Genomic DNA, 25947 nt, shown 5'->3' with positions numbered 1-25947 from the left:
TAAAAACTATGATAAAAAAAAGTGATTCAACTTTTTTTAATTCTAAGGTGCATCATATTTTATTGATTTTACCAATATTTCTAAATAATATTTCTAAATGAATTTTTACCCATTTCTATAATCCAATTTGATTGATAATTTGATTGAATGTATTTAGGAAAACTATAAATAAAAGTAAACCATTTACTTTATTTTCAGACTATTAAAATTAAAAATTATACTTTCGTTTTCTAACATTATGTGAAATCTATTGATTCACTATGTATATTAGTATATAATTACTTCAAATTGTAATAATTAGTATATTAGTATATAAGTATATAATGCCCTAAAAGGGATATTAAGAACAAAATTAGTAATTTCGAAATTCAAAATGATGAAAATCAAAGAAAATTATTTACACAAATTAAAACCAAAATTCATATATTATATAAGGACTCAAACGATTTTAAATTTTATAAAACAAAAAACAACTAATCAAAATCAAAACTCTCTCATTATCTACATATTATATATCTATAACTATATAATGCTTCAAATTTTTAGATTAATAATTATATATTTTTTTTAAAAACGTTGTATAAATTTCAATCATTATCCCAGACATACATAACTACACATATTTCACATTTTCCCAGCATACTTTAAAAAGTACCTACTTTTTTTTTTTTCACATTCTCATCTTTCCACTTTTTTTTTCCATACTCGTAGACTAAAAAATAAAAAAGAAATAAAAAAACCCAACCCGACCCGTTTTAGGATCCATCCCAATCACATTGAATAACCCAAATTGTTTTCCCTCAGTGGCGCAATTCCGAGTACCAGTTCAACTTTAGCACATCGTAGTTTCATTACCTTGAACCAGAAATATATATAAAGAATCTTGATTGCACACTCCAATTGAATGAGAGGCGAAGAATGGATCAATCACAGAATCAGCGACCAGCTACATCGACAACACCTTCACGTTCTCTCCAGTTCCACCCTGCTCGTGGCCCCATTCTCGATCTCTTTAACCTCTACTTAGGACTCGGCGTATTTTCTCTTCTACTCTTCTTCGTTTTCTTCTTCTTCTTCTTCTTCTTCTTCTACTACTACTACTACTTCTTCTTTTCTTTCTTGATGCTTCTCCTTTCATTTTCACAGCGAAATAGCCGCAACAAACCCGAAGAGTCACTTCGTGAACCACCGTAAGTTCTCTCGCACTGATTATGACGTTTTTCTAAATTTGCTGCTGGAACTTTGAGAGTTTATCACGTTTGCACAGATGATTTTTTGACGTGAAGAACTGCTTTCACTCAATGGTTTATGCAAACGTGGTTATATGTTTTTTTCGATATTGAAATGTTCGAATGGTTTTATTCTTCATCTGCATAATAATAATTGTCATAACTATTATAGTTTCTGGAGCGCTTTGTTTTCTGAATTACTTATTGTACTTAGTTCTGAATGATTCTTTTCCATTTCATCGTTTTTATTTATTTCCCAAGGTTGGTGAATAGGAAATGTGAGAATTTTTTCTCTTGATTTTTACAATATTTAGGGTCTGATTGGATAAATTGCTTCAAACAAACATATATTTTACAATATTTGGGGTATGATTTGATAAAGTTCTTCGACGAAGAAAAGTTGAATTAAACTTGTCTATAAGTTAAAGTTAACTTATTAACAAGTTAATTTATAGAAATTTATCACATTAATTTTTTTAGAAGATGAATTTTAACTAAAATTTTCTTATGGAAAAAACTTATTTAGTTATTTTTTCTTATTTTGGCTTCCAAGAATAGGCATAATGATGAGTAGGGTTGTGTGTTATGCTTTTGTTTTGTGTTTTTCGCCTTCTTAAATTTTTCAAAGTTGGAATGATTACTTTCAGGAACAAGACCCAGAAACGTGTACACGCACTTAATCGGGAGCTTCCTCCACCAAATGAGCAATTCATTCTAGATTTTGAGCAACTCCAGAGCCAGTTTCCTGTGAGTTTGAAATTATACGGTGCAATTTTTGTTGTGTTGGCTTTGGTTTGTTTTAATTTAAAGGGGAATATGACATTTTATTTTATTTTAGAAGGATTGAGTGACTAATAGTTTGTCCATAAGCGTGATCTACTACAAAATTTGTGGCGTTGATTGATTTGTGTAGTCGACTTCACTATGTGGTAAAAACTTGGTTGATGTTGTTTATTTGTTGATGACGTGGTTTCTTTGCAGGACCAAGATCAATTACGCTCTGTTACAGAAGCAATTCTTATATCGCTTGTAGTGCAGTGTAGTGGCCATGGCCCAAGGGCAGACTTTCTTCTTTTTGTTTTACGGAGCTTGTGTGGTATTGGATGCATTAACTGGGACTCGCTTCTCCAGTCCCTTCTTTCTTCGGTTTCTTCTGCAGAGTTGCCCGTTGGTCAGCCGAGTCAAGCAGTGCCAACTGTTTCCTCATCGAGCTTATCACAGACGGGAATGCTGCCACCTCCAAGCACGATTGCTAATTCTTCTAATTTTCAGTCTTCAAATCCTGCATCTCCTTTGACATCTGTTCATGCTATTGGCTCCCCTGCTCAGTCAACTATTGAACCATTATCATGTGCAGCTATGTCTCCTGTCAAATCATCTGATATTTCCTCTGCTGGTCAACAATCTAAACTAAGAGGTGGTTCATCTGTTAGAAATAATGATATCAGTAATAGTAGCCTTCGTCAGCTATGTTGCAAGATTATTTTAATTGGTCTTGAGTTCAGTTTAAAACCACTGACTTATGCGGAAATCTTCAACCATATGCTAAATTGGTTGGTGAATTGGGACCAGAGGCAACAGGGAATCAATGAATCTGATGTTATAAAATCATGGAGACCTGACAAAGCTGTGATTGCGTGGCTACACAGTTGTTTGGATGTGATTTGGCTTTTAGTTGATGAGGGAAAATGTCGGGTACCCTTTTATGAATTGTTACGTAGTGATTTGCAATTCATAGAGAATATTCCTGATGATGAAGCATTGTTTACTCTAATCTTGGAGATCCATAGGAGACGAGATATGATGGCTATGCACATGCAAATGTTAGATCAGCATCTTCATTGCCCTACATTTGGGACTCATCGGATCCTGAGTCAGACGACACCTACTGTTTCAGGTGAAGCTGCAACCCACATGCGACTATCACCAATTACATATTCAAGTGTACTTGGAGAACCATTGCATGGAGAGGTGATGGATCTCATTTCCATTTCAAGATGTTTTTTAGTGATGTATGAGCATGTTTTTAAATACCAAGTACTATTATAATCATCAGTATCATGTTCAGGAAAATTGTCAGAGGACTAGTTAAGCATAGAAGCATATGCTATTAAGTACGTGACAGATTTCTTTGAGAACTTGCTTCACTCATGATATCTTGTAATTCAGACAACATAGATAGATACTTACAAAAACACTTTCTATCTGTTGTTGAAAAGATGGATATAATAATGATTGTTTTCTACTCCATTACTTGTACTGAAATTTTAACTGCAATATTTTGAGGCATCAGTAGTTAGGAAGTAACCACTTAGTCAATCAAGAGTTGAATACAAAAAATAAGGGCCTGGGAATGCTTATAATAATTCTGATGAATTTAATTTTAATTATTAGACGTGTATGCAGTCCATTTGGTGATAGAATGAAAGTTTCCCATTTCATTGTCTTTATTTTGCTATGCTGCTTATATTGAGTTGTAGTGTCTTTATTTTTTTTTTTCCTAGACGTTCTTTTTACAATTATTGAAATAAGGAGCATATCTTGTATAATAAAGAATATCTATACCATATATGTATTATTAGTAATGGTTTTATTTATTCCCGTGTCATATCTGCATTATTAAGTATATCAAATCTCCTCTATTTATTGTTTTGCTTCCATTTTCTCACTATAAATAAAGTATCCGTGCTGTCCCAGAAATACATGTTTTCAGATCAGTGTCTTTCTCTTCTGTGTAGTTCAACAATTCCCATTTAGAGTGAAGTTGTTGATTCAGGATATGCCTCAGTTTAATCTACTTTTGAATTTCACTTAACGGTTTTGTGACTACTATTTGATTAGTGATAGCAGATTTAAGTAAAAAATTATGAGGATTGTGTATTCTTAAGCTCAAATTATTCATTGAGATCATATATTTTATTTGAAAAGGCTTTTGATAAGTGGTGGTTTGTGACATCCATCAACTAGCATAGGCTCTTTGAACCAATGAGTTTTCTATACTTCCATGCACAAACTGTAGCGTTGTTCATAACTTCAGTATGAAATATGGTTCTTATTTTTGTTATTTAGAAGAGGAAAGAGTTGTGAATCTCACAACTGGTTATTTGATTGCTATTTTGTTTTGAACATCCTCGTGCATGAAAGAGTTAGATGGTTTCACACAAGTTCTTAAATTGTGAACAAACAATTGGAGGTGTAGACTTAATTGATGTGTAATAGTGATGCTTTGCTTTATGGCTTTATCTATTGTGAGTTCTATCCTCTGGCAATCATATTGTAATTAAATATATAAATGCTTATATGTTTATTATTTTTGTTTTTATGTATGACTTCACCTCCTTGATATGTGTCATATATAATGGGCTTCGGCCCATATCTTTATATTTTCCTATTTATAAATGCATAACCCTATGTGCTCAATACACATTAGGGATTCGGCCTATGTCTCTCTTTCATTTCAACAATATGAAATAGCTATATTGGTTTGATTCATCTATTGTGTATGGACATTTGCTAATGTTTAATTTCTACAATCCATTTTTTATTTATGATTGATGGGATTTGTTTACCTGCCTTCTTTTCACTATTTCATTATTCTTGTTTGTATGATTAATTCTCATGGAAAGTCCAATGACTTTTCTCATTTAAATTCTTCTAGTTTCCTGTCTAATATCTGTTTTATTGGAATGTATTTTCACAACTGCGCATTTATTTCTTTTAGTTACTTGAATGTAGTTGACAGGTATGCAAATATTGTTTGCAACATACTGCATCTAACCAAGCTATTTTACACACTATGAGAATTTGTCCTGAATTGGTAATTTTGTCACTTAATGCTGTCTATAGGATATCGCAACCTCTATTCAGAAGGGAAGTTTGGACTGGGAGAGAGCGGTACGTTGTATAAGGCATGCTCTTCGTACTACACCATCACCTGATTGGTGGAGACGTGTGCTGGTGTTGGCGCCTTGCTATAGGCTTTCATCTCCAGTGCCAACGGCTGGTGCTGTTTTTTCTTCAGAGATGATCTGTGAAGCAACTATTGATAGAATTGTTGAACTATTGAAAATGACAAATTCAGGCAATAATCTTTTATCTCGCTATTTATAACTGTGTGCATTAGCTGTGTTGTACATAGAGTGCTGATGCACATTAATTGTTGTATTTTGTACATTCACTAATCTCCATCTTATGGGTAAACGACTATGCTTAAAAAGGGCAATAACAAATACCAGGTTAGCAAATATCTAAAGAATAAATATATTCAGAGATATTTTTGACCTCCTAATTGTCTATGATTCTTGAAACATTCCCCATCAAGTTGATAAATCAATACCAACAAACTTTTATTATTTGTAAACGATCTGAATTCAATACGACTGAATTGCAGTACCCTCCTTAAAATATCCAAATTGTCTTAATTGTATACCATTAGACTTATTCATATCTTTGAAAGTCTTGATGGGCTCATAAAACTTGGTTTTTATAAAAAGAAAAGTCTTTCAAAATGTTTTAAAATATTAATCCACTGCATCCTCTTAGCTTTCCTCTTGACTCCTTTTTTTTTGGTTTTGTTTAATTTTTTTAGTTTGTGGAGGATTTCCTGTCTTCCCATTTTCAGCTGTTCCCTTTAATGAAATATGTTGTTACATAAAAAATGATTATATGGAAATGAGTGTACAGATTTGTTGGAGCATTTGGTTGGGACAGGAGTTCCTTATTTTCATACTGTCTTTTCCCTTTCAGATTTTGTTCTTTAGATTAGTTTATGGCCTCTCTCTGGTTCTATGCTGATGTTTACTGCAAGAGATTGGACAGCTATGCACTACTTTGTTTGCCTATTTTCTTTTATCTTTTTTCTAATTAGGAGTATTTTTACGTACTGATCTTCTCCACTCTATGATGTATATTCTCTCCTCTTCTAAACTTTAAGAATATAATATTCATTTATCCCAAAGGAAAATGATTGATTTTAGGGAGACTTTTGTTATCATATTCCAAAGCTGATTCTGTACATATCTTGCAGAGATAAATTGCTGGCAGGATTGGTTGGTCTTCTCTGATATATTCTATTTTCTTATTAAAAGTGGGTGCATTGATTTTGTTGATTTTGTGGACAAGCTGGTTTCACGACTTACAGAGGGTGATCATCATATACTTAAGACCAATCATGTGACCTGGTTGCTTGCACAGATAATTCGAATTGAGCAAGTTATGAATGCTTTGAACACTGATCCTAGAAAGGTAGTTAATTATAAGAAAAACCTTGTTATTTTATCTTGCTTCCATTATGGACAGACAGTAAACTGTAGATCTACTTTTTTTGTGATCCAAACATAAAACATTTTCTAATGTTCTGTAAATTACACATTTTTTCTGGCCTCCAAATTCTTATCAAGAATGCAATTTATCTTGATTCCATTATGGACAAACATTAAATTGTAGATGACATTGGTATATTTGAAGAGTTGTTGGAGAAACATCCCTAGGATTGGCAGAGTCATTTGGTGGTGATGAAAGAAGATTGAGAAAGGAGGAGAAGTGACTGCATATGTCCTGGTTAGAAGGAACAAGTAAAAAATGGACAAACTTAATGAAAAAGATAGCAAAAACAACATACTAGATAAGATAAACCGAAAACATTGTTTGTTACCCTTTTTGAGAGCAATGATATCCCGAAAAGACACATTTGAAAGGCTAAGGAGAGAGTTTATCTTGATTAGGTGTGAGGTTATATTCAAACATGTTGAACCAAAAACATGTGGGGAAAAACCGTATAGAGGAGAATGGGGAAGAAGCACAAAATGAGTTACATGATCATTAAGACAAATGATGACATTCAATTAATGAGATAACATGCTATTAGGACAACATGCTCCCAAAAATGATGAGGAACATGACTATGAAGAAGGGTCTAAGTGGTTTATAAAATGATAAGGGACATGACTATAAAGAATACCATTGGATGTCATGAACTGTTAGGATTCGTGGGACAAGTATTCCTAGGCATTTTAAGTGCAAAAATCACATGGATATACCAAATTGTTTTCCAATTTCATTGTCAAATGTGTGGAAGATAGAAAACAACTTTGATTGATTTTTCATCAACCAAATCTAAGTACATTAAAAATAATCATCAATAAAGGAAACACATTTAAAACCAAAGAGGTAACAGTATGAGCAGGATCCCAAGTATTACAGTATAAGAAAAAAAGGAGACAAAACTTGTTATTAATGCTATTAGAAAAGAGTGACGAATGTATTTATCTAATTGACCTGACCTACAATTTAAGCTTACACTTGGCGCCATCTTCTACAATTTTGTCAATCTAGGATATCCTAATTGCTCATGAATCATCATTGGAGAAATGGTAGATACACATACAAGTGTTGATGGAGAGAGATGGTAGAGGCCATGTGGCTGACGTCTGATGCCAATTGTTGGTCTCAATATCCAAACCTGCAAGGTGTTAGTATTTATAGTGAATTTGAGTTTAATGTTTTTGAATATTGAGAAAAACTGTATAGGGTTAATCTCCCTTGTGTCTAAAATACACATATGGTGAATGTATTTATAATAAAGAGTAATACAAGTATATATGGCAACCAAACATAAATATGGTAAATAGAAGATATTGTAATAAACAATATTAACAATATCTACCTATATCAAACAATATCTATTTTCTCTAATAAACAATAAACGTTGTGTTTCCCTAATTAATGTGATATATATATATATATATATATATATATATATATCTAACAAATGTCATGGGATTTGGTTAATTGGGTAATGGAGAGTAAATTAAATGGACAATTAGATCCATAATGATAACATCAAGAATAAGGGTTGGAAGTGGGTGGGTATTGCCAATGCCATTGACTTGTGCATGTGAACTATTGATAGTTATGATAAAGGGTAGTTTGTTAGTAGTAGTAAGGGAAGAGAAAAGTGACTGATTACCAGATATATTATTGGTTGCACTAAAGTCAATGAACCATGGACCTAGGGAAGGAGATTGAGAGGGACAAGCAGATGATTTATCCGTTTGCCAAGGGAGCAATGTTGCTAGGAGTTTAACAACTCTTGTACCATTGGAAACGGCCTCATATGCTGCTGGGATTGAACTAGGCTGGTCAACTAACAATGTACGATTAGCATGACTCAATATTAGATGTCTGAGCAATATTGCTCGAATTAGGATATTTACCATGCATCTTCCAATACCTATCTGGGCTTCTAGAGGCCTTTTGAAAATTGTGTTTGCTTTGTGGACCATTGTCCCTAGAGAAGGATTTCTATATTCTGGGGAACCCTTTTGTTCCCTCCCTGTTCCTGACAATGACTTTTAATGTCCTTGATCTTCCCACTGGGTTGGGGTTACAAAGTCTTGATCTTCCCAACCGTACAAAGCACAACCCTTAATAGCCATCCAGATTCACCTGGGTGCCAAAATCTCCACACTAGAAAAGTTGGAGTCTAGAGACTAGAGATATCACTACTAGATTTGTCAACTCTAATAAACAACTTACATACTATTCACCGAGTCTCCATAATGACCACAAATTAATCACATTTGTAGCAAGTTGAGCACATGTGACTTATATGCTCCGACGTAAGGGGGAGTGTTATAATTATATAAATAAGAATCATATGTTTATAATTTCATATATTGGGATCATATATTTGTAATAAAAGATATGAAGAAGATCATATCTTTATTATTAGAGAATTCAAATCTCCTATAATTGAATTGATTTCTTTCTTGAATATAAATAAATCATTCGTGCAATCACAAAAACATACTGTTTAAGCTCGGTGCTTCTCTTTCTCTTTATAGTTTAGCAACAATAATACTTGTGTTGGTGTGTCATGGAAGTTTTATATTATGTTGTGCTAGGAACACTGTAATTGATGTGTAATATGGCACTGCATGGTAGGTGGAGACGACCAGAAAGATTTTATCATTTCATAGAGAAGACAAAAGTTCGGATCCTAATAATTCTCAAAGCATCTTGCTTGATTTTGTGAGCAGCTGTCAAAATTTACGTATTTGGTCGCTTAACTCATCAACCAGGGAATATCTGAACAATGAACAGCTTCAAAAAGGAAAACAAATAGATGAATGGTGGAGACAAGCGAGCAAAGGTACACAAGAACATGATTATTTCACCCTAGTTTATCTTATTACATTGTCAAATCACTAAATAATTTTTACTGTATATTTGTAAGATTATTTTGAAATATCATAATTTAACTCGCTCAAGTGTATGGTTTTGAAAAAAGCATGCAGTTTTCTTCTTTTTCATAAAAGTTTATATGCCCTCTTATGGACATGGAAAGACTACAAATATGTATATTAATATGTATTACAAATAATGTGCTGTGTTATCTAGTAAAATTTCCATGGTACAACACATGGCTTACAGACATGTGGTGAGGTGGAAAAGATTATGTAAGATCATGTTAGAACTAATCATCTGCTTATCTTTCTCATCTACCTTGAATATCTTTATTTTTTCTTAGCTACTATTGTAATATGTAGTGTATAAAAATAGGGGCTTGTAATTAGTGCTTCAATTACTGCATTCAGGGGCTAATCATGTGTATAAATTGAACTAGTGCGTTTAGACACTTGGAAAGTAAAAGGAATTTTGTATTTCTGTATGTTTTTAATACAAGCTCTAGTCACCTTTTTATAGGGTATACAACTAAACCTATTTAAGGGAAATGGAAACAAACATCGGTGGTAAACAGTAATGCTTGTTGGAAAAAAGCTAGCAAGAAAGTTTGTCGTCAGTGAACAGAAATGCCAACTGGACAAGGCTTGCTAAAATGTTATCAGTGATAAATAGTAAGGCAGGCACTGAACTGTGACAATGATGGTGAACATTGTATCTGACAGGAGCAGTGATGGTACGGAAAAAGAAAGAAATTGGCAAAAGTACATGGTTTCTAAATAAATTACTCTTATAAGCAGCAGGTCCATAGGGAAAGCATGAATTTGACTTCCCTTCTTGTCAAGCTTTTGATGCCATATAGAAAGAATTAGTGACGAAGTAGGTCATTGACGGACAAAAAAGAAAGACAATAATATACATATAAATAATTAAAAAATGCATAAAGTATAATTGTGATGCAAAAATAGTGGAAGACAACCTTATAATTAATGGTATATCGCATCTAAAAATTCAAATAGCAATAAAATGAACTAAAAACACTGATAAAATCAAGTTCTAGACTTAATATAACAACAAAACATGAGTTAGATTTCCTAAATTTTTAATTATCAGTTGGATGTTCTTGAATTGCTTTGTTCAATGTCCATTTGGGTTGTCCAAGAGCTATAGTTGCTTGTCCATATCAGTTTTTCGCATGGAATCAGTGAAACATTGGTAAAAGTAATTGTAGAGGGGGTACTTGATTGTGAGCTGTCAGAAGCTGTGGGAAAAGTACCTGAATTGGACTAAAAAGGGAGCGTTGACAAGTGGGTCGTGCCAGATCAGTGAGAAAAACGCAAGTGAAGACAGGCAGGCGCATGAGACAGACGTGCCGGGAAGAGGTCGCACATGAGGGCGCATGTAGCAGCGGATTGAAACAACGAACGAAGCGTGGTGGTCGCCGAAGCAAGACAATCCTGTTCGTAGTGAGGATCGGAGGAAAAAGAAGTTCAGTGACAGATGAAAGGGCACATGGTGGCTGCATATACTGTTCACCAAAAAAATAAATTCAATATCGAATCCTTAAACTACTGATACCATATAAAATTGTATATGTTCTGAATATATTGTGTGTCTGGTGCAGATCTCACAATATGTATTTATACTATTGAATATAATCAATTACAATAAAGACACTTAATAATTACGAATCAACCATCCTAATTTTCGAGATTATGTAATGGTTGATTTCCTAGAAATCTAAAACAGCTGATTATATTCTAACAAAATAAAGGAGGTCTTGTAATGGAACTAGTGGTGGCTGTGGCGATGAATGGCAGGACAGCTGATGGCAGGACAGCAGGAGAACGGTGGTAGAACTGTGACAGTGCTGGAACCAGATGAGGATGTGGCATTGTAGGGTGTGTGAAGCAGAGGATGTTGTCGGTGGGGTGCGTTTGGTTTATTTTCTGATGTAGTTTTTTGGGTTGGGGTTGGGTTGTATGGCTCAACCCTCTGTTTCATGATACTTGGTTAAGTGTTTGATTCTCCTCCTTTACAACCAGATTTTAAGAGTGGGTTCCCCAAATGCTTGGGGCATTTCATACTCCTTTTTATTTGGGGGATAAGCTATAAAAGCACATTTGATAGTCTGTGGGTCTAATTTTCTGCAGTTTTGATTGAGAGTGGACAAAGGCAATACCCAAAATACCTGAGTTTCAAGACTTGACGCGATAGAAGGAAAGGATGTCATGTTGTACAAGAATAATACCATTTAAGACACATCTAGTAAACTGATTATAAGATATGTGGTAGTCAAGACAACTTCTAAACAAGCTTAAGGAACTTTCATTCTGAAGAGCACAACTCTAGAAGCTCAGACTAGATTACCGTTCTTACTCCGGGCCTTTAGTTGTGGGGTGTTGTTAGGTTTCTTTGATTAAAGAAACCAATCTGCCGCATGAAACACTCACCAAGAACACACACACCAGAAAAAAGACTGAAATACTTCTTTTATTGGCTATAGAACAGTTTGTGAACATACACAGTCAAGGGATAATGCTTCCCTTTCCACAGGACTCTAAGGATCCTGTTCCTAATTTTCAAAGACCAAAAAACCCCCTCTTTACACAGCCAGAGACCCTCTCTAAATAGTCTCCCACCAGGGACGACTATCACACCTCAACCTCAACTGTCTAACCAACCAACTACCCCCGACTAACTACTTGTTCTCTTCCTCCTTATATAGACATTTAGTTTCCTAACAGGTGTCAACACTAGTTATCTCATTAGTAATGCCATTCTCTTTAAGGGATTGGAAAAATAGTTGATTACATGCTTAGTGCCATAGCCAGACCATTTATGATACCACTAAATTTGGTTAATTTCTTTGCTGAAAATTTTGACGGTTAATAGAACATTGTAGCTATATTTTTGGATGTTTGACAGCTTCAGGGGCATAGTCAGAACTTCAACATAGATGTTTCTGCAAAATTAAAGCCTTAATCTCCCTTAGATTTATGTTGTTAGTAGGATATTGCACTGTTAGAAGCTATTTGAAGATTCAAGAGATTTCTTTGTCATCAATACTTTAGGGTTAAAGTTCTCTATATATAGAGGCTGATGTATGGTTCGAATTCAATCAATTGAACAAAATCTTCTGTCATTCAGATTATTCCTTTTCAAGTTGTTCAAATATCATGTGAGAGAAACAATATTTTGTTTTTCTGAATTTGCTTTAATCAGGAATATGCTATTCCAGAGTGATCTATTTAAAATAATAATGATTATAAGGATTATAAATCAGTACTATTTTAAAGATGTTAGGAATCGACAAACAAAAGTCCTAACACACAAACATGTACACTGTTACAAAAACAGAGTAGCTGGAAGCAGTTTTATTATCTCACAACAGTTACAACAGTCAAAAACACCAGTGTAAATAAAACTACCCACAAAAGGAGTACTCTCCTTTTCACTCTGGAAAAACCCAGTTACACCAGTGTTACCTAAACCCTAAAAAACCATCAACAACAAGTGAGGTTCTATTTATCAGGCCCTTACCCACAACCACATAACTGACTACCGGTTACAACTAGTTACAGTGTAGTCCATAGTAATTAAATGCTTCTATTTCCAATAGTTCTATACTTTTTATAATATTTGGCGGTTTTCTGAAATATTGTTCTGTTTTAGTTAAATGATTATTGTAGTGTTTGTTTGGTTGCATTATTATAACATACACTTCAATTTTAGGGGACAGAATGATGGATTATATGAATATGGATGAACGCTCGATAGGGATGTTTTGGGTTGTGACCTACACAATGGCACAACCTGCTTGTGAAACAGTAATGAATTGGTTAAATTCTGCCGGAGTTGCTGACTTACTGCCAGGAACAAATTTGCAGCCAGCTGAGAGATTAATGGCTACACGAGAAGTGAGCCCACTGCCCATGTCATTGTTAGCTGGGTTTTCAATAAACTTGTGCGTGAAGTTGTCGTATCAAATGGAAGATTCTCTATTTTCTGGGCAGGTTTTTCCTCTCTTTCTCTCTCTTGTTAAGATTCCTATACCAGTGTGATTGTTTTGCTCCATACCTTTTTTTATTAAATATGTATGCACTAGCACCACTATGCTATTCGCAATCCCAACTAAGTTAACACTCTAGATAACATCAACCACCTGTAGCATACTCAAATATTATTAATAACAAATGCTAAATTCATGATGGTGGCCCGACCAAACCCATCAACAGAAAGACTAAACAAACCTAAAAAAAGGTAAATGATATCTGTCTCTAAAGAAATCAATACTAAGAAAGGATGACATAACATCCCACCAATTATTAATCTGATATTTAATACCTTGTGCCACAAGCAAGTCAATGAATCTATTACTCTATCTATGAAGCACATATTCAGACACGGATAGTGTTATAGCTAAATTGAAAAATATAGGACATAGACACATTGATATATAAATATACATATATATATATATATATATATATATATATATATATATATTAAAATGTACTAATTATACTTTATAATCTAAGAAAAATCAAGAGAAACATTTATAAAAATCGTGTTTAGTTTAGGAAACAAAAACATAGTTAACCCTATATATATATATATATTATGTTATAGTATTATGCTTACTTATATATAATATTTTATATTATATATTATCTCTATTATATATTATATTTTAAAATATTCCATTAAATATTATTTTAACTATACATATCACTGACCATTATCTCTTATCATAATTTAATAAATCTTTTCAGTTATAACAAAAAATGCATTTTATCTTTTGCCTAAAATATTTAACCTTATATGTATATTTTCCTATTTATTATAATTTCTAGGATCTCACACATTCTCTTAATAAGAAAACAAGAAAACAAGCAATTAGGACATCACCCCAATGATGGACCGATAGATTAGAGTTTAGGATTTAGGTTTTAGAACCTTATTGTTAAGAGAAGAAGACAACATTCTCTTTGTTGAAATGTAATGTTTTTATTTAATTATTATTTATGTATGGGAACCCAACTTTAGGGTTATGGTTTAAGGGTGTGCCTTGACCCTTTGTGTTCTGCCCCTTTGTATTCTATAAATACGGTAGTAAAACTGTAACAATGTAAGAAATTATTCACTGTTTACTTCACTAAATTATTCACTGTTAGGACAACACCAAACCAATATATTTTCAGAGTCTCTTAATAAGACTCATAATTCTGTACATTCACAAGTGTTGCATAAACAAGATCTTTTATTATTTTTCGTATGTTTATGTTTACTTCTCTCCAAAATATAATACTGACATACAAAAGTAATACTGTGAACATTGTGTAGGAGCCTTGTTGAACGTCTGTCAATGGCCTAAAAAACATTTTTTTAGATCGGACACTTCAGCAGAGTGTATGATATATGTTGTATGAGTGTCTAACTAGTGTCAGTATCCGATCTAATCCCTAGTTCATGTTAACAAAATCGCTTGCCCATAGTTGCCCAAATAACTTTAACGGCTTTAGGAAATTCTGATTCAACCATTTACTAGAGATCAGTGGCTTGCGTCACAAATAAACCTGAAAAGTATAGCACAACATACTTTGTACCTCTGCAAGAAAGCAAATAATCTTTCCATTCTATCAGCAATAGGCATGAACTGACTTTTTTTAGGTTTTCCTTTGAAAATAGGCACACCAAGATATAACAATAGAATGTTACTTGAAGAGAAACCTAGCAGATCAATAATTCTTCCTCTTGCAGCAGCAGGGATAGGACCAGATTAGAAAACATGCCCTTGCCTCTTCATATCTTTGCAATACAGCCACAAGATTCCTCAAATTACTGAAATTACCTCTACAATAAATCATGATGTCATCTGCATAAAGAGAGTGTTTAGGAAAATTATACCTACTAGGAACAAACCATCTCTGTGTAATTTATCAATGCTCCTACTGAAAACTTCTGCTAAGCAAAAAAGCAAAGGAGAAAGTGAGTTTTAATAGTACAATCTGTACGACCATTCGTTGAGAAAGGCCTGGTTATTATTATTTTCCATAAGGATTTCTTCTTCAAAGAACTGGAGATGAATAATACTAGTGCATCTTCTAATTGTTCAGAGGATAACTGTAGTCTGATATTTTACCTCATACTTACGTGCAGGTTATACCCAGCATTGCAATGGTTGAAACTTATACCAGATTGCTGCTCCTAGCACCTCATTCACTCTTCCGTTCGCATTTCAATGTAATTTTCTTTCCCCTTTGATGATAACATTTTGTTTTGTTCTTTATTGCTTGGTTTTTTGTACGTAAAAATGTGGTATTTTTTTGAATTTATTAAATGTTAGATGGAACTAATTCTACTTTATCATTTGCTGAAATGGAAATTGAAATTATTTTCTGGAAGTCATCGGGCTACATTTTATTATCTTTATCTTGAAAAGAAGTCATATGGAGAAATAAAGTAGGTGATCTAGGTTGTTGCTGTGAATCTGTAATGTTAAATTACTTTGGTGAAAAACAAGAATGAGTACCAGAAGTCTAAAATATTGCAATATAGAGTTGTGTTTGTCACCTTTCCTTGTTCATTTTATAGAATCTACCGTTGCCTAATTCTTATCCTTTTCCAGGTTTCATGATTTATTTTAGTAATTTTTGCTGCTCATTTGTATTCTTTATTTATTTAAGCTTTTTTGTTCTTACTAACTGATGCTATAATTATCTCTAAAAAACGTGATTTATTACAGCATCTGGTTCAAAGAAATCCTTCTTTGTTGAGCAAACCTGGGGTAACACTTTTAGTGCTTGAGATATTGAACTACCGACTACTTCCACTTTACAGGTGATTATATCTAGAGTTTAGTATCATGTTCTGTCAGTGTAAACCAACCAGAAATCGCTGTTGGTATAATTTTTAAGGTAATTGTCATGAAAGTTAGCACACCATACATGGTTCCGGTTGTTTGTGATTCGGTTAGTGCAAAATTGTTTTAGACCGACAATGTGTAGACTATTTTCTTATTTAAGTCACAATTTGTTTTCTTCTGTAAAAATTGTATATAGTTTTTAACTGTATAGACTTTTTTTTTCAAACGTGTGTTTTTAACTAGCTTTAGAATTATATTATTCTTTATGGTCCCATCCAGGACTTTGCCCCAAACTTTATCTCTAGTTTCCAGAAATCAACATAGATGTGCAAATATCTTCTATGTTGAATGGAACCGGACATTAAATTATGTTTTATATTGTGAGAAAACCATGGTCGGGAGAATTCGAGGGAAGACAGATTTGAGAAAAAATTTGGTAATCTGTATTCTGAGTGTAGTCTGGGGGTAAAGATGCATTTCTATAGAGGTTAGCGAGCTGCATCGCAGACCAGAGCGGATAACAGAACCATAGCTGGTATAACTACTGTTAAATGAGGGGAAACACGTGCTAAGAACCATGTGTTCGAACTACATCACAGACTTTGATTTATGTAGGGTCATTGCAATAAATACAAGCATTTATAGGGATTTTGTTCCTATAAAATGTATCATAATTGCAAATATCTGATCAGATTTTCATCTGACTCAAATCAGAATTTCAACATAATACAAGATAAACATAATAAACAACAGCCATCTGCAGTAACTGCTGCCACCTAAGTTTTCACTGTAGCTATATCCTAAAATAAATAAAAAATTTCTATTTGTAGATACCAGGGAAAAAGCAAAGCCCTAATGTATGATGTTACAAAGATAATTTCGGCTATAAAAGGAAAACGAGGAGATCATCGAGTATTCAGATTAGCTGAAAATCTGTGCCTGAATCTTCTTTTCTCGTTACGAGATTTTTTCTTGGTCAAAAGGGAAGGAAAGGTACTTGCTTTTTCGTCTCAAAGCCGAAAACTGTATTTTTTATTCTTTTGTCAAGTACTAGTAGTCACCCTAAGCTAAACAAGACTTGTTTTATTTCCTGGACTATTTGCAGGGCCCGACAGACTTCACTGAAACTTTGAATCGAGTGACTGTTATAACTCTTGCTATTCTAATTAAAACTCGTGGGGTTGCTGATGCTGAACACCTCCTTTACCTACAAAGTATGTTGGAACAAATCATGGCAACTAGCGTCCATACATGGTCAGAGAAAACACTACATCACTTCCCTTCCGTTCTTCGTGAAGCATTGAGTGGTCGAACTGATAAAAGAAGCCTTGCTATACAAACATGGCAGCAGGTTTGTTATTCAAATTATATTGTCATATCTATTGCATGTTTTGTAGATGAAGAAAGAATAAAGCACATGGTGTAGCCAAATTTTGGTTTCATCCTGTAGAATTGTTTCCTTTTGTTCTAGCAAAAACTGAAAATAAGCTTAAGCTAGAAACATTAAATGTTTCCCCCTTGGTGTTTGTGAGAAGTGATCTTTATAGGCCTAGAAACAATTATTATCCACCCTATTATAAGGGGTAGATGGGTAATGGGTTTGCATAGTAAGAGGGAATAAAATTAGGGGTTTCTTCCCCTAAGTGGGCCTTGAGCCCAATTTTTGGATCCAAAATATATTAGACTTCTCGCCCTAGAGCCATATGGACCACAGTCCCAAGCTCAAGCCTTCAGGGCGAAAAAACCTAGGAATAGTCGGATTATGGGTGAGTTAAGTTTGGACAAACTGATCCCTTAGCATTAAAGCTTATGACGTGGTAGGAACCAAGGGACTGCTACTTTAGCACAAAGGTTTTATTTAATGTAAATGGTTGAGAGGCCCTTCGTGTAGGCTAACGGTCGAGCGACTCCTACTTTGTGCTACATTTAGTATTGTTAGAGTAGGTACTAAATATAGGTAGTAAGTACTTGTATTGGAAACTTCTATATGAGTTGTTTTCTTATTAGCATTGATTTCTTGTATCTTTTGGTCTTCTTGATGTAATTTTCTTCTATAAATAACAAAGAGCAATTGAGAGGTAATCAATCTCTTAAGCTCTTTTTACCATATTTTCAGTTTTATGTCAGCATCAGAGCGTATCAATCTTGTTTTACTAGTTTTGTGGTTGTTCATTGTCTCTCCCTAGTCATTGTCTTGTTATGAGGAACACTTAGTTTGGTTTGTCTGATTGAGATACAGTAAATACATCGTGTTTTGTCACTACCTGTCATCATGAAAATCAAAGCCTGGAACCTGATGAAAACCTTTGGCTACCAAGCAAGCTTTATATTTATTAATAGATAGGCTCGAAAGTGGCAAACATTTGCTGTATGACCAAATTTAAGATAGATTTGGCACTGGAAGTTGGCAAACTTGCCATGTCCTTTGGCAGGACTGTTTCCACTACGAGCAGAACCTCAATAACTTCCCTTTGGAGCACTTCTAGCATAGGATCCTTGAGTAAAATTCTGTGAGGGTGTTACTAAATTCTGGTTTTCTTGTTCATATCGATGAGGCCTGAGTCCATGTCCATACGAAAGTGCTTCAATCTCAGCAGTAGAAGGAGGTCGTTTCTTACTCTCAATCATAGATACAACATAAGCATAATCAGGTGGAAGATCTTCTAGAATAGCATCCACATGCTCTCCATGCCTAACTGAACCTCCTAGGCCTCATATGTCACTAGCACAATCAAGAGCAATGAGATAACGAGGCGAAACAACCGGATAATGACAAACCGTTGCAGCTTATGCGATTTAATCACTAGTTCAACATATTGGCGCAAGTGCAAATAGTTAGACTCATCCAATTCTCAGTAATAGACATAGGAAAAGAATTAGAGGCCATAAAACAAGTTGAACAACAAAAATCACCAAACAACACCGAACAGACTTCAAAAACAGAACACACTCCGAACGCAAGCATGAAAATGACGAAACGAAAACAGAGATGCGCACCGTAATCAAAGTCGCGCACCAAGAACCACGAATCACCGCTAAAAACCACGAATCAAACGTCAAAAACATAGACGCACACCAAATCGCGAAAGCGAACCCGAGTGCGCAAGGGAAAGGAGAAGGCAACAACTCACCGACGAAACAACGGAGAGACGGGAGCGAAAAAAATTGAAATCACCGATTAAATTCCACAATGAGGAGATCAGAGTTAAATAGCCAAACAAAATAGCGAATCACGCAGGGCAACGCGAACAAGGAGTGAAGGTGAAAGCAGAAGCAATTACGAAGAATGAGTGGAATCCAGATCGATGAGAAAAAAATGATCATGATACATTTATGAAAGAGAGAAGAGAGAGAATGAACTAAAACAAATGGAACTGATTTTATTAACGTGACAACTACTAAAGTGTATTGCACAATTTTGTATTTATAGAGAACTACACATACCGACAGCTATATACACATACTGACAATTGTACACTAAAATACACTAACAGTTGTTCCCTGCTGTATGCCATCGTCTTTCGCCATCTGTCACCTTTCACACTTCCTTGGTGGTCAACTTTTCCTCCAATAACCACTGGATTTGGTGCATCTCGTCTTGCAACTACCAAACCACTTGGTCGTGTCCCCTAGTTTTCCACCATTGTTTGTCATCTTTTGCGCTAGCTATGGAATGTAGATTGCTGCTGTAATTCTGAATGTTGGTAAATTCTTCCTTTAATATTTTTTCCTTTACTCGGTGGATACAAACGTTCTTAATGTTCCTTTTGTAAGTGTCAAAATCGTGCTGCTCATTGCGTACTCAAAGCAGGTACAAGTTTCTTTACCATCCATAAATATATATTCCCATGCTCGAAATATCTAATCCTTGACATGAGGGGTGTGTTGGAGACTCATCAAGTAGAGATATGACCAAATTATAGTATATAAATTATACATACCTTTTCTTACAAGTTTGTTTTGTAAGGTCGAGTTAGACTTAAATTTCTAAGAGTTATTGTTACACAATGTTATTTTGGATGCAGAAGTTATACGATTTTGGTTATGAGTTAACTCAATCTTTCAAAATTAAATTGTAAGATTGGTATTTTCTTCTTGTTATGTACTTTAGTTTTGTCATATCATTAGTCAATGTCACATATTCAACACTCCCTATCACATTGAGGATTGATATTTGTTTGTAGGGTGATTTCATAGTGGCCCAAAAGCGGATGTCTGACTTAACTCAACAATAATTCTTAAGATAGACCTATTACTATTGTAGAGTTGTGTAGGAGCCAAACTCAACTCTACAAAGTTAGTTTGTGAGGTGAGAGTTGTCTTCCAGTTATGTACTTTAATTTGACCATATCATTAGTTATTGGCTTGCCATAGGGTTCGGCTAGGCCTATAAATTGTAGTCGATTTGGGATTTTGGTTGGCCTCACTAGTCACACTTTTTCTACTTGGTCCATCAACTTGAGATGCACCGTGCTGTTTGACACCTTTAGGAGTAAGATCTACAACAAGCAACATTTAGGACAAATCTCTGAGTGATGTAGAGCTAATCACAACCCTTCACACTGAACACAATGAAGGTGCTAGAGGCTGTGTTAGAATCCCTTCATTTATGCTGCACTTAATGTTTCCATGTACAGTTTTAACTACATAATTAGGAAATTTAATTACATTCCATAACTAGTAAGAGGATAATTTGGATGATATTAATAGGCTGACATTATGTTTTATATTTATTGTACAGGATCATAGATTCTGAATTGTAGGGATAGATTATATCCATCATAAATTAGATTATGTCTTTGTATTCTATTTAGAGCTATTTCTCCCGTATTAAATAATATCAGAAACAATTTTTCTGACAGGCTGTAATGGAGGCAAACCAAAGAGTCAAGAACTAAGACAGTTTTCCGTCTGCTATATATTGACCATGATTAAACGATTGAGTTGTAGACTAGAGCCCTTGTTCCATGACCAATCTGGTTATAAAGTAACTTGTCTATAGTTTATACATCTAAAACTAAGGTAAAAGTATAAGTGCTACAGGTCAACCATTGGTTTAGTCCTGTGATTATAAGGAAGTCCTCTCCTTTCTTCGACTCCCCTTTTAATTAAATTAAATTTCAGAATGAGGTAAGATGGCAATGTGTTGTGTGACAATTGAAGCCTACGTGGATTTTGTAAGAGGGTCGAGAAAAACTCTTCATAACCTTACCTTGTAGCAAAGTTTATCCCTGTCGTACACCATTGTTTCCCAACATAATTGTTAAACAATTACTAAATTAAGAATGCCAGAGCCTGCAATTGTTTTTTACAGCGGTATTTTGTTCCACTTGTTTCTGTACACAGATACTTTTGAAGTGAAACTGTAGCAGTGATGTAAAATAAACTTAGTTGGTGTAAAAAAATCTTGTAATATATTTTGTTAGAAATTTATTGGATTTATGTGCTGATTTTATTCTTTGATGTGTGAAATGAATTTTTAATACTGGTGCAGGCTGAAACAACTGTAATAAACCAGTGCAACCAGCTTCTTTCACCATCAGCTGATCCTAGTTATGTTATGACCTATATCAGTCATAGTTTCCCTCAGCATCGACAATATCTATGTACTGGTGCATTGATATTAATGCATGGCCATGCAGAAAATATTAACAGCGGAAATCTGGTATCAATCTTTTAACTGCCTTCTTAATGCTTCCCATTTTACTATTACCATTTTAAATTTACTATGAAACATATTGATCTATTATATGGAAATTTTTCTGCGTATTTGAAGTCAACTTTATATTCTTTCTTGTATAGCTCTTTGGATTCTATTTCTAAAGTTCTTGCTAGTTGATTTAATGTTTTCTATGTTTATCTAGGGACGTGTCCTGCGGGAGTTCTCTCCTGAAGAGGTGACATCTAATATTTACACAATGGTGGACGTTCTGCTTCATCATATGCAGATAGAGCTTCAACAAGGACACTCCTTACAGGTTAACTGCTATAATGTGGCTTTATCGATTACTTCTGTTGGTTGGTGGCTGTATATCTTTACAGGACACTCCTTTTTCACATGCTTTCTCTTTACAGGACTTGATGTTAAAAGCTTGTGCAAGCATTGCCTTTTTTGTTTGGACAAATGAATTACTTCCTTTGGATATATTGCTTCTGGCACTTATTGACCGCGATGATGATCCGCATGCTTTGCGTATTGTGGTATGTGCATACATTCAAACTCTTTGATTGTATATTTTTATTTTTCTCATTAACATTTTGAATCCCTGTTGGCCCTCCTGTCCAAAATTAATTAATGATAGAATGAAAAAGAAAATACAACAGATTAAACTAGGTGATAGTTATATTGTGTATTTTTATTCTGTTATTAAATAGTCTATTCATTTCTCCTCAAGATGTAGTTCCTTCAATTTGTTTCATTATTTTCGAATTTTTATTCACATAGATATGACATAGTAGCGTTGCTTAAGTATTTATAATTAAATTTTGATTCGGTTGAAATGTTTGAATATATATGGGTAACAAGCTTGAGTGTATTAACAAAACACTCAACTGTATTTTTGTGTGTATATATAAAAAAAAGCTGAAAGTAATGTACACTGAGAAAAGTCCTAAACAATAGGGTGTGCCACCTATGGCATCAGGATACAATCAATATAGAAGATGAAAAGCAGCTTTTGTACTTTCAATAACACATAGTTTTATATCATACATAAATCTTGCACTTGTGTAAGATATAACATATTGAGATGTTGAGTCTTCAACATGCAAGAGTATGTTGGACATCTCACATCGACTAGAGATAAGACCAAACTATAGTATATTAGTGGATGCGGATCTGACCTTAAAAGTCAATTTTGTAGGGATGAATTAGGTTTGTTGAATATAGAGAAAATAGGGTTTGAGATTAATCTCCCTTGTGTAGAAAATACACATAGGGGTTGTATTTATAATAAAGAAAATATGGGCTAAGCCCAAAATACAATATACCATCAGGTCCAACTTTAACAGCAAAACCCACTTGCAACCAATAACAGATTTTCCAAACGGTAATGGAACAAGCTCCCAAATTCCATTATTATGAAGAGCACTCAGTTCATCGAGCATGGCCTGACGCCAATCATAATGGGCTAAGGCATCACGAGCAAATTTTGGAATGGTCACAAATTAAAGCAATATAATGAGTAGACGGATTACGTGTAGAACGGATACCTTTTCTGAGGGCGATTGCAAGGTCACTCGGTGGAAGGGGAGACATAATAGTTGGCAGTTGAGGTGAGTCACTCGCTGGTTGTTGAGGACAATGGCGACGACTATAAACTTGATGAGGTGGTGGAGCAGAAACCTATGAAGCCCGGACACGCCATATCAGTGGCATTTTCCGTGTTTGACACGGGTTGGACACCGACATTCCTATAACACACGTGTCAGTAAAGTGTCCAATTTGAAGGATATTTTTTTGTCTTTGACATGATTTTGACATGACTCTAACACGATATTAATAACCACAAATTCAATGATTTTCTAAATAACCCATAAAGTTGTTATCACATAAGTTTATATTATGATTATAAACTTTTCACTTTTTTGGATATTAGAGAGATAAATTAGATTTATTTTGTATTAGTTAACAATATGTTAATTAAAAGTTTGAAACTAATATGTATATATATACCGTGTTCTGTGTCCTATGTTTTTTTCAATTTAGGCATATCTCCATGTCCGTGTCGTGTCCGAGTCCGTGTCCATATCCGGGCTTCATAGGCAGAAACTGATGGCGTACAAGGCACATCTGGAAAATCACATATCTTAGGAATATTGACAGGACTAGGAAAAACAACGGTATTAGATGGAGACTTAGTGGAATGAGAAGAACTTTTATAGTAAAAGAAGACTTATTGAAGGTGACATCTGCACAAACAAAATAGCGGTTAAGAGAAGGAGAAAAACACTTGTATCAAGCCCATGACTAAAATTGTGCACAAAACATGTAGACCCAAAAACCTTGAGAGGTAAGGGATGAAGAGGTTCATGAAGAAATAAAATGGAATGAGGTATTTTATTATTTAAAAACTAAGAAGACATGCGATTAATAAGATAATAGGCAAGAAGAACAACATCACCTCAAAAAGATTGAGGAATCTCACCATGAATTAAAAGAGTGCGAGTGGTTTCAATAAGATGTTTATTTTTCCGTTCAACCACCTCATGTTGTTGAGGTGTATATGCACAAGAAGTTTGATACAGAATGTCACGCGAAGTCATAAATTGTTTAAAAGAATTGGAAAGATATTCCCAACCATTATCACTTCGCAAAATTTTAATAGAAATACCAAATTGAGTTTGAATTTCATGAAAAAATTGAAAGATATGAAATAATTCAGAACGACTCTTCATTAAAAACAACTGAGTACACTGTGAATAATCATCAAGAAAAGTAACAAAGTATTAAAAACCTAGACTAGATGCAACACGACTAGGTCCCCAAATGTGAATGAACTAAGGCAAAAGGGGACGAAGCACTATGTGCGATACTATGAGGAAAATAACTACGACTATGCTTGCCTAACTGACACAACTCACACATCAACTTAGACAACTTGGAGAAGCCAGGAACAAGCTGCTGCAACTTGGTAAGACTAGGATAACCTAATTGAGCAGGAAGAAGAAGAGGTGGAGACTCCATAACTGCACCAACATGAGAAGAAGGGTGGAGATGATAAAGATCATGAGACTCACATCCGGTGCCAATCACCTGTCTCGAACTCCAATCCTGTAAACAAACAAAAGATTGGGTAAAGGAAATAGTACAATCAAGAGATCGAGTTAGACGACTAATGGATAATAAGTTAAAAAGAGACCTAGGTACATAAAGAACAATATCAATGGATATAAAAGGAAAAAGATCAACAGTCCCAACACCATGAGCTAAACAGGACCCATTAGCCATTGTAACAAAGGGTAGATTATCCGATGAGGACAAAGAGGAAAATAGAGATTTGTTACCAGAAGTGTGATCGGTGGCACCTGAGTCGAACACCCAAGGACCAATAGACGAAGATTGAGTCAGATCAGCAAAAGATATACTTGTGTGGGCAACTGAAGCCGTGGAACTAGAAAGCTTACGATCCTCACTCCATTTGAGAACTCCATTTAAGAAATTCATTGAAGAGAGCAGATTTGTCGGTGGCGGAAACAGATGAATGAGGATCTGCAGAAGATGGTTGTGGCGGAGGATCAATGTGAGCAACAACAGCAAATCGAGGAGGACGACCATGTAAGACATAACACAGATCAATCTTTTGGTCGAACTTGCCATAATGATCACACTTGTGACGCCTTTTCTCCGGCTTGAGTGAGTGGTGGCGATCATCACATTGAGATACTAAAGTAGAGGAATCATTAGCATGGACAGGTGGATCAGCGGAAGGCAAGTGCACATTGACATTTCGAGAAAAAACGGACAAATCAGACATGGACGCAGCGCCATGGAGGAGAGAGAGAAACCCTAAAAATTGAAAGGGTGCCAACGGAAACACGAAGTCCAAATTTGGAATGCCGAGGACGAGGCGAGTGGAGCGGTGGGGATCGGCGCCGGAAACAACGGTGTACACACCGCCATGATCTAGATACCATGTTGAATATAGAGAAAATAGGTTTGAGATT

At 34.7% G+C, this 25947-nt stretch overlaps 1 protein-coding gene across 1 annotated transcript in view; it reads left to right on the top strand.

The window, feature by feature from the left end:
- The first annotated feature begins 805 nt into the window (after positions 1 to 805).
- Positions 806 to 25947, top strand: part of LOC114173555 (mediator of RNA polymerase II transcription subunit 23) — a 35350-nt gene continuing 10208 nt past the window's right edge. Inside the window, exons 1-15 of the mRNA XM_028058033.1 lie at positions 806 to 1035; positions 1147 to 1190; positions 1877 to 1976; positions 2211 to 3200; positions 5076 to 5310; positions 6256 to 6473; positions 9174 to 9381; positions 13149 to 13429; positions 15576 to 15659; positions 16162 to 16256; positions 17112 to 17274; positions 17387 to 17632; positions 21776 to 21946; positions 22146 to 22259; positions 22357 to 22482. Of these exons, the coding sequence (XP_027913834.1) occupies positions 919 to 1035; positions 1147 to 1190; positions 1877 to 1976; positions 2211 to 3200; positions 5076 to 5310; positions 6256 to 6473; positions 9174 to 9381; positions 13149 to 13429; positions 15576 to 15659; positions 16162 to 16256; positions 17112 to 17274; positions 17387 to 17632; positions 21776 to 21946; positions 22146 to 22259; positions 22357 to 22482 (3192 nt within the window). The 5' untranslated portion in view covers positions 806 to 918. The remainder of the gene's footprint in view (positions 1036 to 1146; positions 1191 to 1876; positions 1977 to 2210; positions 3201 to 5075; positions 5311 to 6255; positions 6474 to 9173; positions 9382 to 13148; positions 13430 to 15575; positions 15660 to 16161; positions 16257 to 17111; positions 17275 to 17386; positions 17633 to 21775; positions 21947 to 22145; positions 22260 to 22356; positions 22483 to 25947) is intronic.

Source organism: Vigna unguiculata, chromosome 2 (assembly GCF_004118075.2).
Source record: "Vigna unguiculata cultivar IT97K-499-35 chromosome 2, ASM411807v1, whole genome shotgun sequence".
In the NCBI taxonomy this organism is placed as follows: Eukaryota; Viridiplantae; Streptophyta; class Magnoliopsida; order Fabales; family Fabaceae; genus Vigna; species Vigna unguiculata.
Note: the sequence above shows the minus strand (reverse complement) of the source record. Positions and strands in the feature narration are given on the sequence as shown.